The sequence below is a fragment of the Lepidochelys kempii genome, chromosome 6 (assembly GCF_965140285.1).
Source record: "Lepidochelys kempii isolate rLepKem1 chromosome 6, rLepKem1.hap1, whole genome shotgun sequence".
Lineage (NCBI taxonomy): Eukaryota > Metazoa > Chordata > Testudines > Cheloniidae > Lepidochelys > Lepidochelys kempii.
Window position 1 is genome coordinate 58218403 of NC_136385.1, and position 18127 is coordinate 58236529.

At 41.5% G+C, this 18127-nt stretch overlaps 1 protein-coding gene across 4 annotated transcripts in view; it reads left to right on the plus strand.

Moving 5' to 3' along the window:
• EXT2 (exostosin glycosyltransferase 2) overlaps positions 1-18127 on the plus strand; it is a 107071-nt gene that overhangs the window by 19074 nt on the left and 69870 nt on the right. For 3 of the 4 annotated variants that reach the window (XM_073348064.2, XM_073348066.2, XM_073348065.2), the window contains exons 6-7: positions 2806-2945; positions 3758-3851. In XM_073348064.2, coding sequence (XP_073204165.1) covers positions 2806-2945; positions 3758-3851 — 234 coding nt within the window. The remainder of the gene's footprint in view (positions 1-2805; positions 2946-3757; positions 3852-18127) is intronic. The other variant, XM_073348067.2, reaches the window with a different exon arrangement.

Genomic DNA, 18127 nt, shown 5'->3' on the forward strand with positions numbered 1-18127 from the left:
GGACAATGGGGTGGGAGGAGGTATTTTTTCGTATTCTCTGTGTATATATAAAGTCTGATGCAGTTTCCACAGCATACATCTGATGAAGTGAGCTGTAGCTCACGAAAGCTCATGCTCAAATAAATTGGTTAGTCTCTAAGGTGCCACAAGTACTCCTTTTCTTTTTGTGTTTTAAAATGTGTTTTGCTCCTTTTTCCTCCACCCTCCCCAAAACAGTCTGAGATTTGATCCCAGCACATCCTTTCCTGCACTCCCTTTACTGTCATCTTATTAAACAGACTCCTGGGTTGCTAATGCATCCTGTTTTGCAATCTTCTCTTGGCTGAGATTTTAGGACAGCTCAGTACTGTCCTGATATGAACGTAGGTTTCACAGCTTTGTTGGGAAGCAAGTGAGGGGACAGCAAAGACTTTTAATTCCGAGTTCTCATATTTAACTGCCCCGCTACAGAAAGCAAATTGGATGCCATGAATAGTCTCATATGAATATTGTACCATTGTACAAGGCACTGGTGAGACCTCATCTGAAATTCTGTGCATTTCTGGTGCATTTCTGTGTTCAAGAAAGAAGACTTCAAACTGGAACAGGTGCAGAGAAGGGCGACTAGGATGACAGAGGAATGGAGAACCTACCTTACAAGAGGAGTCTTAAGGAGCTTGGTTTGTTCAGCCTAACAAAGTGAAGGCTGAAGGGAGATCTGATTGCCCTCTATAAATACAAGAGAGGGATAAACACCAGGGAGGGAGAGGAGTTACTCAGGTTAAGGGTCAATGTTGACACAAGAACAAGTGGATATAAGCTGGCCACCAACAAGTTCAGGCTCGAAATTAGACACCGGTTTCTAACCATCAGAAGAGTGAAGTTCTGGACCAGCCTTCCAAGGCAAGTTGTGGGAGCAAAAAACCTAGCTTGTTTCAAGACTGAGCTTGATAAATTTATGGAGGGGATGGTATGGTGAAGTTGCCTACAGTGGCTCATGGCCCATCCACAACTATTAGCAAATATCTTCAATAGGAGAGATGTGTCACTAGATGGAGAAGGCTTTGAATTAATATAGAGAATTCTTTCCTGTGTGTCTGGTGCGTGGTCTTGCCCACATGCTCATGGTCTAACTGACTGGAATATTTGTTATTGGAAAAGAATTTTCCTCCGGGTCAGATTGGCAGAGACCCTGGGTTTTTTGCCTTCCTCTGCAATGTGGGGCACAGGTCACTTGCTGCTTTGAATTAGAGTAAGTGGTGGATTCTCTGTAACTTGAAGCCTTTAATCAAGATTTGAGGACTTCAGTAGCTCAGCCCAAAGTTATGGGCCTATTACAGGAGCGGATGAGTGCGGTTCTGTGTCCTGTGATGTGCAAGAGGTCTGACTAGATGATCATGATGGTTTCTTCTGGCCTTAAAGTCCATATGCCTCTTCACATACCGTGTTCTTTCTGTTGTCTTGGGCTCTTGGTTAATAGATTCACTAGATCCTTTCTTAATAAATAAATAAATAAATCTATAAACAATTTTTGAGTGACTTTTTTTGGAACTAGAGAAAGCTTCCAGACTGACAGCCCCGGGGAACAAAGTCCGGTTAGTGCAGTATTAATACAATAGCAGCAGCAGCTCAAGCTTCACCAGTGCTGCCTAGCCAATGTACCTCACCCCTGCCCTGCAAAGGCCACTTATAAGGTGAAAGAATATTTCAGCCTTCATGTCCCACTTGGTTCTCTGTTTCTCTGCTTTTGTTGCCCACCAACTTGTCAATTAATGCCAATGGGAATGGTGGTTTCTGTGGATACTGTCTTCTGGAAGCTGGATTGTAAACAGAAAACTTACTAATATCCTGAGCTAGTTTTGAACCAGTGACCTAGAGGTGAAAAATCTTTGTCTCACTCCAGTCCCTGAACCAGTTCCCCAGCAAAAATAACTGATGTTTGTTTAACGAACAGCGTTATATAGTACTATTTTTTTCTAATGCATATATCAACACAGGGCAAATTGTTTCTCAGAGTGTTTCCACTGACATTCCAGAGCATTTATATATTGTATCAGCTGAATAACCATGATTAAGGCTTCAGTTTTGTCATGGTATTTTTAGTAAAAGTCATGGACAGGTCACGGACAATAAACAAAAATTTACCGAAGCCGTGACTTGTCCCTGACTTTTAGTAAAAACATCCCTGACAAAATGGGGAGGGAGGAGGGTCCAGCACCCTGCCCCGCTGCATGAAGTGGCTGGGAGTTGTGGCTCCCCACCCCGACCCAGTTGCTGGGAGCTGTGTGGGGATCCCCCACACCCCTGAAGGGCCGAGAGCTGTGGGGGGGCCCCCGCTGCCTGTGGCAGCTGGGCTGCTGCGGGAGGGTCTCCTACTGCCAGCTGTTGCTGGGCTGCTGGGGTGCCCCAATATCATGGAGGTTTCTGGAAGTCATGGATTCCGTGATGTCTGCGACTTCCATGACATAATCGGAGCCGTAATCATGATCATAGTCAGCCATTAAGATGTTAGATTTGTAAAGGGTTTGGCATTCTTTTGTCTTTCCTGATGGATTAAACTTCTGACATGAGGTCACTAAAACACAAGATGGAAAAGTCCTATGAGTTCATCCAGTCCTCATTTTTCACCTTACACCCAGTGGAGAATAAAGTTGCACATTTATTTTGAATCCGATGATAACTCAGAACATGATGATGGCAGAGAGCAAACTTGAGTGGTGATTTCATTAAACCTGTATGTTCAGAGGGGAACGAATGTATAAATTAAAGGGATGTAATATTTGTTCCCTTTTTCATCTTCGTTTTCTGGTTGCTATTCACTGACAGGAAGCCACATTCTGCATTGTTCTGCGTGGTGCTCGCTTGGGACAAGCTGTGCTAAGTGATGTACTTCAGGCTGGCTGTGTCCCTGTTGTTATTGCTGACTCCTATATTTTGCCTTTCTCTGAAGTTCTGGACTGGAAGAGGTTCGTACTTATTGGTTTGCACCCTCCGTAAATTCAAACCACTTGAAACCTCACAACCTAGAAGTGAAGGAACAGAATATGCAGGGGGCTGCATTGAGAATGCTGAAAACAGGGCAGTTGAAGTCCACCCTATGGATGTATTCAAGCATAGGAAGTAATGGAGCAGGAAAATGAGGGGACAAAAGGAGGGTGGTGAGCAGCACAGACTATCCAGTTCTTGGTATTGGATTTCCTGTTTCTTGCAGCTCACGATATTCATCTATAGAACAAAAATTATTGGCCTTTTCACACTTGTATTTGCACGCAAGCTGTTTAAATTCACTTCTAGCAGTTTACACCTCCCAAACCCCTGTGAGGCAAAGAAGTATCCCCATTTTACAGGTGTGAGTAACTGAGTCACAGCAGAGATTTTGTATACATACAAATGTACGCACTTAACACTCTTTTCCCCTAAATGATTTATTCAGAATTACACCAAGTCATTGATAGAGCTGGAATTAGAACACAGGAATTCTTGGCTCCCAGTCCATACTTAATTCATTAGACCACACTCCTCTATGTAGCCACTTGCAGCTGCTCTTCTGCAAATGCACCCCACAGAGTTTTTGGGTATTTCCTTTAGGCTGAGCAGCTGGAGTCACGAAGAAATTTCCCAATGGTCTAGTATTGAATAATTAATTGCATTACAGGGGCTTATGCTTTCCTCTGAAACCTCTAGAGCTTAGCACGTTATGATACCAGTTTACATGGACTATTGGTATGTTCTCATATGGCATTTTTATACTTTTTTCCCTTCACTTTTTTGCATTTAGAGCCTCTGTTGTGATACCTGAAGAAAAGATGCCTGAAATGTACAGCATTCTGCAAAGCATTCCCCAGCGGCAGATTGAGGAGATGCAAAGACAGGTAAAATAGCCTGAATATAGCATTTAAATCGATACATGAGTTCATATGTGTCTACTGCTTGTGTATGTGTGTGAAGTGTGGTTGGGAGTAGAAGCATTCTGCATACTCTCATATTATTAAAGTTCAGTTCATTCAGCTTGCTGATTTTTTGCACTAAAAATACAATAACTAACATTTATATAATGCTCAGAATACTTAAATACTGAATATGCAAAGATAATTTTATCCATCTCTGGCACAACTAAATCTGCTGGAGAGCAGCTGTTTAACAGTACTACAGTGTAGTTTAGGTCAGGAATGTAAGAACACTGCATATGATTGCAATTGTAGAAGAACGCTTGAGTAGGCAGAATTCAGTTACCCACACTGGAATTTCTCCGGCATGCTATGTTAACATCTATACTCTTGTGAAAGATGTTATGGGATCTTCAGTGCCCACAATGGTCAGGGTCTCCCGAACATGGACTGCGTAAATACTGTGAAAAGTAAAACTGAGGTCCAGACCACCTGTTCATTAAAGATCCCATGGTACTTTCCACAAGAGCAGGGGTGCTTACCCCAGTAGCTGGCCAAATTCCACTGTAAGTAATTTCACTTTACTCTATGTTCTCCCTGCTTTCTCAGTACAGAGTGATGATCAAATTCCTGCAGAGTTCAGTTTTATTCCTCTTCTCTTGCAAGTTAAGAAAAAAAGAAAAGGAGTACTTGTGGCACCTTAGAGACTAACAAATTTATTTGAGCATAAGTTTTCGTGAGCTACAGCTCACTTCATCGGATGCATTCAGTGGAAAATACAGTGGGGAGATTTATGTACACAGAGAACATGAAACAATGGGTGTTACCAAATGCACTGTAAGGAGAGTGATCACTTAAGATGAGCTAATACCATTACAGTGTGTATGGTAACACCCATTGTTTCATGTTTTCTGTGTATATAAATCTCCCCACTGTATTTTCCACTGAATGCATCCGATGAAGTGAGCTGTAGCTCTCGAAAGCTTATGCTCAAATAAAGTTGTTAGTCTCTAAGGTGCCACAAGTACTCCTTTTCTTTTTGCGAATACAGACTAACACGGCTGCTACTCTGAAACAAGTTAAGACAAGTTTCTGATAAAACCACAGTGCAAATTTGTAGCTTCCTGCTCAACCATCGCTAAATTCATTGAAGTGAGAGAGTCATGAATTCTGCTGACCCTACATATGTCCAGATCTATAAATATACTTCGAAATCTTTGGATGAAAGGTGGTAGTTAAATGCAAAATGCTTTATGTACGTTAATTACACAAGCTCATCTCTGTAAGATAGATGTTATACCTGTTTTACCAGGGGAAAACAGAGGCATAGAGAGGTTGTGATTCATATAAGGTCATGGAATGAATTGAGCGGAGCCAGGAATATAATCAACTCAGTTTTCAGTTCAGTCCAGTAGATGATATTGCCTGTTTGGCACAGATTGTTAGTGTCCATAATACCAGATACTTACTCTGACCTGAGCATTCTCATGCAGGTGTGTGTGTCAGTGACTCAGCTGAGCAGATCAATAAAATTGTTGGCTGTAGGCAGATTGTGGTAAAGTGGCTGAGCATCTTGGAGAGGACTTTGGCTATAAAATTAATATGTACAGTAGGGTTCAAACATAACATTGTTTGCATGGTGTTTTGAATATGTAAAGTAGAATTACATTTTGGAGGCATTGGGAAAGAAGGATATTTGCATTTCACAAATACGTTTATGTAAGGTGTTTCTGTCACCCTTGTCACTGAGTGCCTCACAGTTATTGATGTATTTAGTCTTACACCACCACTGTGGGTAGAGAAGTACTGTTATCCCTCTTTCACAGATGGAGAACTAAGGGACTTGTTTAAAGTCATATAGGATTTCTGTGGCAGAGCAGGAATTGAACCCAGGCCTCTGGAGTCCCAAGTTATAAGCTTAGCCACAAGGCCATCCTTCCTCCCTCATGATACTTGTAAATATCAAGGAGAGGAGAAAATGTTTGTGGTCCAAGAGGTATAAGTAGGAGTAAGGAGATGAAATTCAGAAATAGGAAATTTAAGATAAATATCAGAAAATATTCCTTATGGTGAGATTTTTAATATGTGGAATAGTCTCTCCAAGTAATAGAAGTCCCATTGTTCAAGTCACTTGTAACTACACAGTGCTGGAAGCTATACTATATGTAGGGCCTTACTAAATTCACGGCTGTGAAAAACTTGTCATGGACCGTAAAATAAGCACTCCCCTATGAAATCTAGCTATTGGAGGGGAGTGGGAGGGGTAGGGCTGGGGGCAGCCGAGCCAGGGGCTCCTACTGTTCCCCAGGCTCCAGCTGCTAGTCCCCAGGCTGGGGAGGAATGGGACTTACTCTTACCCTGCACAGTTGCTCTCGGGGGGGAGGGGAGTGAGACCCACCTCTGGGTACCTCCCCCTGCTGCAGGAAGCTCCACAGCTGGGCTCACAGAAGTGAGGGTGGCAATCCCATGACCCCCTCTACAACAGCTATGCGCCCCCACCTCCACCCCCCACAACCCTCTTTTAGGTCAGGACCCCCATGATTACAACACTGAAATTTCAGATGTAAGCATCTGAAAATGTGAAATTGACTAATTTTCAAATCCTATGGCCATGAAATTGACCAGAATGGACCATGAATTTGATAGGGCCCTAACTATATGGATCCATTCTGCATGTCCTGGCGGAAAAAATAGACTAGACAACTTAATCTTCCATTTCCTTCATGTCTAATTTCTATGACTAGTTTAACTTGTATGCAGAACAGAAGCCTTTGCAAGTATCACAGCAGCCAACAGAGGTTTCCATTCCCTTTTTTCACCCCACTCCAGTTAATTACTATGGCTGTGTTATCTTGAGGTCAACTGCCAGAGATTTGTACATATTCACAACTCTAATAGGTGCTAAAAACAGCACCTATTACAGTTGTTAATATGTACACATGCCCCTATATACGTATGAAATCTTTGCCAGCTACTTTGAATTAAAATATATTTTAAAAAAAAGTTCCTTAGAATGTCTGAGCTGCCAATGTAAAATACTCCATATTCACCACAACCCTTAGGCATTTTAGTACCCAGCACTTGTGTGCTATCTCCAGTTTTATCCTTCCCTACCAAGTCAAGTTAGTGTTTGGTTGGAAAGGATCAGTGACGTTTGATATGGAGTTTTCTGGCATATAAATGGTCTGCACTAGCCATTGTTGTAAGTTCCAGAGCAGTGGTCCCCAACCTTTCTTGTGGGAATAGCAATATACTGTTCCCACAAGATGATGATGATAATAATAATAATAATAGCACAGAAGACTGTGGCAGGGCACCTGACACCCCGCCGCTGAAAGGCTGCCGATGAGAAGCGGCAGCAGCCAGAAGCATTGCTGCTGAAATGCCGCCGAGAAACGGCAACGCTTCTCGGTGGCATTTCGGCGGGGGGGTGTCCTGTGGGCGCACAAAAATGCCCCGGCGGGCGCCATTGCATCCACGGTCACCGCGTTGGGGACCCCTGTTCCAGAGTATCACTGACCATTTTAGAGCTTCTCTTATTCCTCATTCACGCCAAACTACTCATATACTTTGATTCTTCTTCACAGTTGCTGAGCTGTACTGTGGACAGCATCCATTGTTCTACTTTCACTTTCCCTGTGCCACAAGTCAACAGCAACATTGTGGCAGAATAGTGAGGAGGGAAGAGGGGGAAGGACAGGGAGTGTGTGTGATAGGAGTATGGCAGAGAGGAGGAGTGGAGGGTGAGAGATGAAGGTGAGGAAGAGGGAGAAAGATTGAAGTAAGGGGAAGAAGAAGAGCAGAGTGAGGAAAAAGGAAAGGAAAACACACCACCTCCATGGCTACCGCTAAAACCATCCCTTATGAAACCTCCTTCCTCAGGACAAATCTGTTTTTCACTTTGTAATTTGTAGGGTAAACAGACTTCCAGAGTCCTTCTGATTTTTTTTTTCTTTTTTTTGGTCTGCAGATTCGTTTAGCAGAATATTGTATGTCTTGAAAATTTATGTGCTACTGATATCATAAATCCCAACTCATTGCCCCAAATCCAGCAAACACAGATAAACTCATTACTACCTAGGACTGGAATTTAAGGATAACGTTCAAGGTGGGGGGAGAGGGGAGTGCCAGAGGATGTGGGAAGGTTTTTTTTTCATTCCCCTGCTTTGTTTTTTACATTAGAAATTAAGGTATTATCTACTCTGATGATGATCACTTGTGTTGGGAAGAGTGAAGAAGCTAAAAGCTGACACAACTGAGGAAAGGGATTTATTTTAGTCATACTATTAAAACTTTTAAAATGTGTTTTAACACTTAGGAAGAGAATGTCTTTGTTAAAGGTACAACCCCCTGACCCGTTCAGCTAATATATGAGCTTATGCTGCACCCCCTTCAAAATTCTGTAAGAGATCCACTTAGAGAGCTAAAGAAGACCAGACTTGAGATTTGTGTTGCCCTGAGGCAAAAACAGTCAGAAAAAGTTAAATAAACATAACCCCACACCTTTTCAGGCCTCCTTTATGCTCTGTTTAAAAAAAAAGACGAAAAAAAGACAAGCCCAATTTTGAAAAGAAATTGTGAGTCATTTTAGAGTGAGTTTTCAATGTTGGCTTGGGAAGTGCTATTCCCAGAACAAATAATGTATGAGCAATACCACTGTAGTTTTTCTAGCTCATATCCCCCCCATGCCTCAAGCTCTCCAGGTCAAACAAAACTGAAGACACTAGCATATGCATAAATCAGTGACTTATTTTACTGTCACATTAAAACATGAGTGGCTAGTGTGTCTGACCCCTTCCCCTTCCTATTTAATGTGCTTCTTTGGCTCTTCTCTTTAAAGAGGACTTTGTGGAGTAATTTCAGCCCTTATCAGTTTGCTGACAGCTATGAGCCTTCTGCTGGCTCCAGGCAGTGAGTGCAGGCGTGTGAAACTTCTCATTCTTACACTGAAATGGTCCTGGACAAAGTTTGACAAAGTTAAGGATTGTATGGATTTTTTTTTTTGCAGGGTGAGGCACATATAGGAGGTACGATTGTTAGCTGTAATTGGTCGATACTGAGAGAAGTGTCTATTTCCAGCCAAACTTAATTTCAATATTTGGACACTCATAGAGGGAGGAATGAGGAAGAGTGAGCTTCCAAAGGGCTGTTTTTTATCTTGTCATTTGAAATGTAGTTCCAGGATATATTGGCTCTGCCATTTGTAGAGAGCAGCAAGGCAGCTCTTAAGGGTGCATGGTTTGGTCTTAAAGCTTTGCTTTTTTTTTTTTTTTTTAAAAATTGACTTCCAGCTTTATATCTTTCCTTGATGGAGAGCAACTTCTGTCTCAGGGCTCTTTAGAATCATCGTTATCGAATATAAAAGCTTTCATCCATCTGCCATATGTAGAATTTTAGGGAGTGTGATTAGAGAGGCTAACCCCACTTTAATCCTCCCAGAGTGCTTCCATGGAACCCTGGGTCCTCCATAAATGTCAGGCATGGACAGTTTGCCATCTTATCAGCTGCACTGGAGTTAGCTCCAGCCCCCTTCTCCCTCTTGGTCTGTTGCAGCAGACAGCAGGGGAAAGGAAAAACGATTACCTGGCTTATTGCCAGGAGCACTAAGGGAGTAGCAGAATCCTTGGCATTCACTGATCAGAATTTTTTTGTGTCGCTTGAAAACAGCACCCTTATCCTAGATTCTTCCTATTCCTACCCCCATCTTTGCCTTCCAGAAAGAAGCAAATTGTCTTCATATTACTTATGGAGCGGAACAATCTCCATGCTACAACATATGGGATAGTTGAGAAGTCCCTGAGAGCAGGAAGCACACCACTGAATGATTTTATGGATCAGAGCTATGTTTTATTAGAATTGGAGCTAGGCAAATTTCTTTGGATGAATAGGTTATTAGTTGAAAAATGCAGTTGTGGTCAACTCAGAACTGTTTGTGAACTTGATATGAATTAAACAAATAGTTCAGGCCAAACATTTTTTTGGGTGCTTGGGAGGAGGTAGATTCACAAAGAGAGTGTGGTACCATCCTATAATTCCTAGCCCAGTTAGACCTGAACTTTTTAAGAGAGTAATTACGCTAACTTAAGTCAACCATTCCACTTTAAACTAGTGAAAATGCTGCTGTGAATCTGGACATCTTACTACCAAAGCTTGGAAGGTTGCTGCATGCCAATTCCTAGTCAAGGGATATCTTGGACATACAACAGTTAAATGCAGATTATCCAAATCTGAAAGTTCAGGATTTCTTCCAATTGAGAATATTTTGCACTGTTTGACTGAAGCAGCTGGTTGCAGACTAACAGAGTGTTTATGATCATCTGGTCCTGGTGCTCAACCCAGTTTCCACTCTGTTTCCCCTCTTCTGTTATTTGGACTGTACCACAGTTCTCTTGCCCAAATCCACAACCTGCCTACTAATTGAGATCATTGTAAAATTAGTGTTTACCTATACAATAAAAACATTGCATTTTTATAGCATTTTCTATTTAAGGTTCGTAAAGGCAGTAATTTAAATCCTTCAGAGCTGCTATGGGGTATTTATATAACATATAAATGTGTAAGGCATACACAAATAATTTATTTACACAAGGTCAGACTGATAGTCCAATGGAACCTGGGATTCCTGACTCTGAGTCTTCTGCTTTAACCACTAGATCATGTTTCCTTATACAGTAAGAATGTTTGGTTTTAAATTACAAAGTTTTTAGGTGCCCTATAGTGGCACTCAATCTGCTCCTGGATAGTTTTCATATATGTTTGTTACCTTTTTGACTTGTTGGATAGCAGTTGTGCAAGTCAACCTTTTGGATACATTTTCTTGAATGCCACATGGCTTTTTCAGGGATGAAATAGCCAGCAGTTGAGCAGCTACCACTGCATAAATTACAGAGCAAGTGGAAATAGTGCAGCTGTTGTGAACTAACTTCTAGTGTTGACACAACTCTTTGGAACCTGTTCCATCTCCTGCCTGATGTCACTGTAAGAGTTTGTGTACCCTCCAGCTGTCAGTGTTAGGAATGCATTGTGGTGCCCTTAGATTCTGAAACAGCCATGATGTTCTTTTTCTAGTTTTACCTTTTTTTAGCTGCTAATTTTGAACATCCTTTAGACATGGGAACAGAACTTGGATGTGTCATTAAAAAGGTTTTGTTTTAAGTGACTCATTTTTAGAGATGTTCAGAAATAGTAGTTAACAGGAGAGCTACATGTTCCATTTGCTTCTAGGATGGAGTTTTGAATATGTTCCAGGCTGAAAGAAATGCTTTCAGTAACTACCTAACAGCTGTTTTGTGGTCTAGATAAAATTAATTTTATCTCCAACTACTTTCTTGCTGGACAAGTTTGTACATCACATGGCACCATCGCATTTGGCAGTAATTGACGCCCTGGTTCTCAGCCTCAGCAGAGAGGCAGAAACTGATTGGGCCATGAAGGGTGAAGTACTTTTGCACCCTGAGAGATGGTTTCATTTGCTCAAGGTATGGGGGAAGCTGGGTAAAGAATTTCAGACTCCAAGGCTGTCACTCCAGTGGCTTTCACCAACACGGGTGTCACTAAAATATGTGTTTGTAGGTGGAGCTTGCAGCAACTCCTATGGCTTTTTAATGGCTTCCATTGTGTGTGTTTATACATATATAAAAATCCATATTTCACAGTTAACATAACATAATAAACAAAGGGGATAAACATGCCTTATGGAATATGGCTTGTGCTCTGAAATAGGAGTGTGCTGTTTTTTTGCAAGTTACAACATTGCAGTAACCGGACACATTTTTTTCGTTACTGCAAAATGCTGGTCTTTCATGTGTGTGATTGGCACTGGGCTTGTTTTGTGTTTAACCTCTCCTGTCAAGGGAATTGAAACTTCCATTCTCCCGGCATTAGTATGGCAGTCATGGGAAATATCAAACAAGATGGATCTTATTGCAGCAGTTGACACAAGTTGTGCTTTTATTTATTTATTTTTGATGTTGGATACTGATTAAAAGTTTCCAAGCATCTTTTAGCCATGTTATAAAGCTAGCCAGTAGAGAGCTGGGCAGCTGCTGACCAGGGGAGATGCTAGCGGACACTGGACAAGATCACAGTGGGAAGCATCGGTGTGTGTAACTCAGAAAGCTGGGAAAGGTGTAAACAGATCCCTAATTTAGCTGCAGAGTGGGCTCTGCAAACACTGTTTTATTGGCCAGTGGCTCCTGCTTTACTAACCTCTAACCTTTACAATACTCAGAGGTGCTGCCCACCCGCCAGCCTTGCCTTTGAACCACTCTTGGCTCCTGCCACCTCAAAGGCTTGCAGTCAGATTCCTGTGTTTTGCTGGGGACCTCACCTCTCAGCAGGATGTCTACAGCAGAGAAAACTGATCTACCCTTAGAACATAGACATATTTGAAGGCGATACCCCCGAGACTTGAAACCTATTGCTTTGTGTTTCAGGAGATGTCCATCACTTTTCAAGAAATGTGGCTGAACCTCCCCTTCCCTTTCCCTCTCCTTTCACTGGGTAGTCATATAACATTTGAATGTTCCTGCAATTGTATACCCATGACTGATTTTTGTTCTTCTCTTGACTATTCCTGCCTTTGTAACAGTTATAGCAGAAATCTGGATTGTCATAATTTTGGTTGTGTGTGGTTAATGGAGAGGGAATTTTCAAATTTTCAAAGCAGAGACTAATCTTATTGTGTAGTTATAGTCAAAATGGCTGTTTAAAATGGCATTGTATAGGTTTATATCTGTCCTTTCTCAATGACTGCCTATTCGACTAAAAGGATCAGTCAACATTGCAACCTCATCTGCGATCTGAAAAATCAAGCTGTGTTCACTTCTGCCTCTTAGACCTTCACCAGTGTATCTGACAAATATGATTATCCATAAGGCAGACTAGAGTCCAGCTTGCTGTCCTGTAGTTGTATTTATGGTGTCTACAAAAGTAAACCCTTGTTTGCTGTAAATTAGGACTATATAAGGTGAAAACCCAACAGGAGCAAAGATGTTCAGAAAATAGGGTCTGTATCTGCATACATACTCTTCAGAGTATAAGTGCACTTTAACTGTTTTTTCCCTTTACACCATTTAGTTTTGTTTTGTTCTTCTTCCCAGGGGGTCCTTCTGCATGTTTTGGCCCCATTCCCCTCAACCAGAAGGCTCTATGTTTTTGGGTCCTTTACTGGCTCTGTGACTGGAACACATTTATGCTGCTGATCTGGGACGGAGATGCTAAGTTTGTGTCAGTCAATCTTCCTGAGTCTGAGACTGCTGTATCTGCCTCTTGCAGGAGCAGAGAGGAGAGCTGGGTTTCAAAGTGCTATTCCATGCAGTACTCGCAGCAGAGTGTTTGCAATGGGGGTGTCACAGTAGATCCAACTTATGCAGGATTCCCCGGACACTCTGTTCTTCTCTTCTGTCCTCCATGCCCCCATTCCCAAAACTAGTCTGACATCCCCAGGGTGGGAAACACTGCCTTAAATCCTAGTATGTTGGCAGTATATTAGGGATCAAGATACTCTTGGATTTAAGGGCCACAAAAGTGCAGCTGTCTCATGGGACAGCATGGAAACCCTTCTTCCTGTCAAATAGTAGTTTTGTGTGTAGTGTAGTTGCAGCTGGATTTTGAGCAAAGTGATGCTATTGTGAACTAGCAAAAGTGAGATGAGACTTGAGGATGAAAACTTATGAACAAAACAAACATGATAGAGGAAAGACTTGGTAAATCTAATCCTTAACAGAGATCTGCTTGATGTAGTGCATCATTTTGGTATCTGAGTGTCAAATGCATGCATTGCTGTAATTATACCTTGTGAACTACCACAGCCAAAATGTGAGGCAAGGACCCAAGAAAAATCATAGTGCAAGAAACTTAAGGTGATGTGGAATTCATATCTTGCTAGCACTAACATTTCCCTTTAACCTCAGCTCCAGGAGTCAGCATTTGTGATGTCAGAAGTTTACCGCAATAAAACTGAGAACTCCTAGAAGTCTGCTCCCAGGCGACTAGTATCTTGAGGGTCAGACTAGCATTTTGAACCCTGACCTCTCCATCTCTGAGCATTGACAACTATCCCAAAAAAAAAAAAGGCAGTGGTAAAGATTTGGTTTCGTCTCTTCGTTCTGTTTCTGAAGAGGCCAAATATACTTGTTTAATCCATGATTACAATGACTGCAGTGTAGATTGAAAGCAGATATTGGATTAGATTATTAAATACATTGAGAGAATTTTATCAGGTCAAATTAAAATGAAACTGTACCTAGTATTAGCACCAACACCCCTCCACCTCCCCCGGTATTGAGTCACCTTATAAAAATATCTGGATTAGAATGTCCCTGGTTCTCACCTAAATCTGCTCAATGCTTGTGACGTGTCTTAGCCAGTGTTTCAGATGGATTTAGGTTGTAGGGGTGGCAAGAGGGGCCATGGATTATTTTGCATCTGCTCTTACCCTGTGATATACATTGTCATAACTAGCATTTCTGATGCCTAAGGCAAGAAACCAAACAAGTACATTTGTGACTAATGAAGGACAGTTGAGAGGTAGGACAATATTGATGTATATTTGTGTCCTGTTCAGCCTACACAAGCTGCTTGAAATAAAGGATTTTTACCTCCATAGGCCTCTCATGTGGTTAGGTAATGTTAAATAAATGCAATCTACTTCTGGCTTCGTGAGGTCCTGGGACTTACGCAGTTCAGCACAATTGGGAAATGGGAGGAGGAGTAGATGATGAATAGAAATAACGTTAAAATATTACGTTAAACATATAAGAAAATGTAGTAAGGTATATATTTCTACAAGTCACTCTTCTCTGTTCACTCTTCACTGGTTTGTCAGAAACCCAAACCAGGTTAAATTATGGTTTGGCCTTTATTTCAGATGATGTGGAACCGAATGACTTTTTTTTTTTTAAATCAAAGTACAACTCCCCCATTTTAAGCACTCACTCACTTTAGAAATCTTGTCTGTACAGTACCTGTATAATAGCCTTGAGAAATAGATCGCTCTTGGAAACTAGCCACACTCAAAGTTGAGCGAAGCAGGTTGTAAAGACACTTTTTCATATTTTATAGAAGATGAACATAAATATTTTAGAAGCTGTTTTTGGTCAGGAAATACAGCATGAGTTTACCAATACTCCATTGATTTAATAGGTCTAATGTTAACACTCCTATACATGGGAAGAGGCTTTAATTTTTTACTTTCAGCCCAAATTTTCAAAAGTGACTTAATTTTTGGTGCCTCAATTTTTGGGCAACCAAATTAAGACACCTTAAAGGGGCCTGATTTTTCAGGAAGTGTTGAGCTACCTGCTAAGTAAGCCAAAACTGGCTAATCACTTTTGAACATTTAGCCTACATTCTTTTCTGTTTCATACAAACTCTTTGTCCCATTGGGAAAATCAATGGGATGTAAATTCCAAAGTGTCTAAGTCGTTTCTGAAAATAGGATATAGGCTCCTAAGACACTTAAGCACTTTTGAAAATTTTACCCTAGATCTTTATCCCCCACTGTAAACTACATATTGTTGAATGACCCAAAATTGTGCAGTCTCCAGTAAATTTCTCTCAAGCCCTGCCTAGCAGAGGAAGCAAAAAATGATGCTGATCGTAACTGAAGCATTTGGAAGGTTTTCCCATGGAGCTGAATACAGAGAAACTGATTCACATGCTGGCAGTAAGGAATTCATCAGCACAGCAAGCTAGTCATAGATAGAGAGGGACATCCAGTATGGGGGATTGAGAAATAGCAGCTTAAACACTTGAATGTGGGAATGTTCTGTGGGTCCACATGGTATGGTTGGAGGCAGCTTGGAACAAGATAGAGCATCGCATGCTAGGATTTATAGTCCCTGAGGTCTCTGCTTCGTTATTGAAGATGTGTGGCTTCAATTAGTTCTACTTTATGTAAATTTTGAGTCTGAAAGGCCTCTCTGGGCAAGCTTCCAAATGAACCTTCAGCTGGGCGAAATTTTGCATGTTACTTTGTGCCACCCTGAAAGAGTCTGTCTGCTCATGGTACCATAAGAACAGCCATAGTGGGTCAGACCAAAGGTCCGTTTAGCCCAGTATCCTGTCTTCCAACAGTGGCCAATGCCAGGTGCTTCAGACGGAATGAGCAGAACAGGTAATCATCAAGTGATCTATCCCCTGTCGTCCATTCCCACCTTCTGGCAAACAGAGGCTAGGGACACCATCCCTGCCCATCCTAGCTAATAGCCACTGATGGACCTATCCTCCATTAACTTATCTAGTTCTTTTTTTAACACTGTTATAATCTTGGCCTTCACAACATCCTCTGACAAGGAGGTCCACAAGGCTTACTGTGCGTTTTGTGAAGAAGTATTTAGCAAAGGACCAGAGAGTTGCAGTTATCAATTACGGTAGTAACACTGGTTAGCTAAATTATAGGTTTTGAAGTTTTGGAATTTTACAAATAACAGGAGGGAAAATGTTTTGTCCTTTTATAGCAGTGTTTCTCAATCTTTTTGATACCAGGGACAGGCTTGTTGCCTTCCTAAACAATGTAAGGGAGATCTCAGGGACTGGCGATTGAGTAACACTGTTCTTCTATAGGACCATCCATCCAAGGATTTCAACGTGCTTTACAAACAACTGAGCCTCACAACACTTCTATGAGATGGGGATTGCACATGTTGCACAGATGGGAAAACAGAAGCACAGAGTTTAAGTGAATTGTATAAAGTTAAACAGTGAATAAATGGCAGAGCCAGGAATAAAACTGAAGATACCTGGCTCCCAGTGTAGCCTCTAGGTTACATGCCTTCCTATTACCAGAGCTTCCCGAGCCTACCTGGTCACGGAGTAAAAAGTTTATTTGAAAAAACACTGTGGGATGGAAGTGGGTATCTGAACCTATACCATACAAAAGGAAAGCAGTTAAAGTAGAGTAACCTCAGTCAGTGTGAAAATGGTAACACTTCAAGGCCTCATAAACCTTTTCAAGTGTGGAACTTCGGGAGCACTTGGCTCCTGCAATGGAATAAAATCTTACAATAGCATGGCGCCTGACCTAGAGGTTGGGAGAAGTGGTGCTTTATGGGCAGTTAACTTTTATTGCTTTCTTCCAAATCTCTTTTCTGTTGACTTTCCCCATTCTCACCAAACTGGGTGGGTAACTGATAGAAACCTAGAAGCTTCCTTTCAGGGAGCATAGTTCTCCCTGCCGGCATACGCACCCCCTTGATTTGTACCATACAGTGCTCCTTTCCTGATGCCCAGTGTTTTTCTTTTATCAATGTAAGCAGAAGGTTTGCGTTGATCTGTCTTGTACTCTATGTCGGAGCACCATTAGTGGCATTAACACTAGGTCTTGTAAACATTATATGAATGGACTGTGTAACCTGATACTATGTTGGCTTGTAAAGAGCTTGTAAAGAGACGCTGGGCCCCCAAGTGTGTTTATTTCTAAGAAAAAATAACACCTTGCTTAAATAAATGTTACTTTTAGTGAGAGGGCTACCTTCTTGTTGCAGGCTGCTATCTCTTTTTTCTTGTGAAATTAGCTGTAAATGCTTCTGTCCCATGCTCCTCATCTATTAAAGTGATGTGTGTATTGGTACCTGGAACACCTTGTGTCTCTGCAGTCCACTTGACCAAAGTTGTAAGGCTGCAGCCAAGTAGAAGGAAATCATGGGTTTGGATGCTTTGTGTCATCTTACTAAAGGGATTCCGAGAATAAGTATTTATGAGCAACACATTGGAGTGGTGCCTTTCTTTTTTGCTTTGTAACTATTTTTTCTTGAATTTGCTAGGGGCTTGATTTATTCTCCATCTTACAAATATTGCTTCCACTACTAGATATACTACAAAAATTGCTTTCTCAACCCACCCCCCAAATAATTCTGTACGAATTGGATGTTGGGTCCTTTTCATAAAGAGATCACTTCAGTCTTTTTCTTTTTTAAATATATATTTTAAGCAACTTTAGGTGGGAAATGCTGGAATTGACAGCTTAGCAGAATGTCAGCAATGATGGTGAAAGCTTCCTCTACACTGATGAGGGAACAACTTTTGGTTTACAGAGATCACAACTTGCGGGGAGGGAGAGAGAGAAGAGAGTTCAGTCCCCATCGTTCGTTCAGTCTTTGGTTACTTTCCTGGGACTATGAACAAGGATGGCAAATGATATTAGCTGCAGTGGTGTGTTTTGTAAAATGGATTGTAGCTATTGGACTGAGACTATTTCATATAGGTTACTGAACAGCCATTTATTGATAGCAGCTTAGCTGGCAACCTAAAGGCTCTCT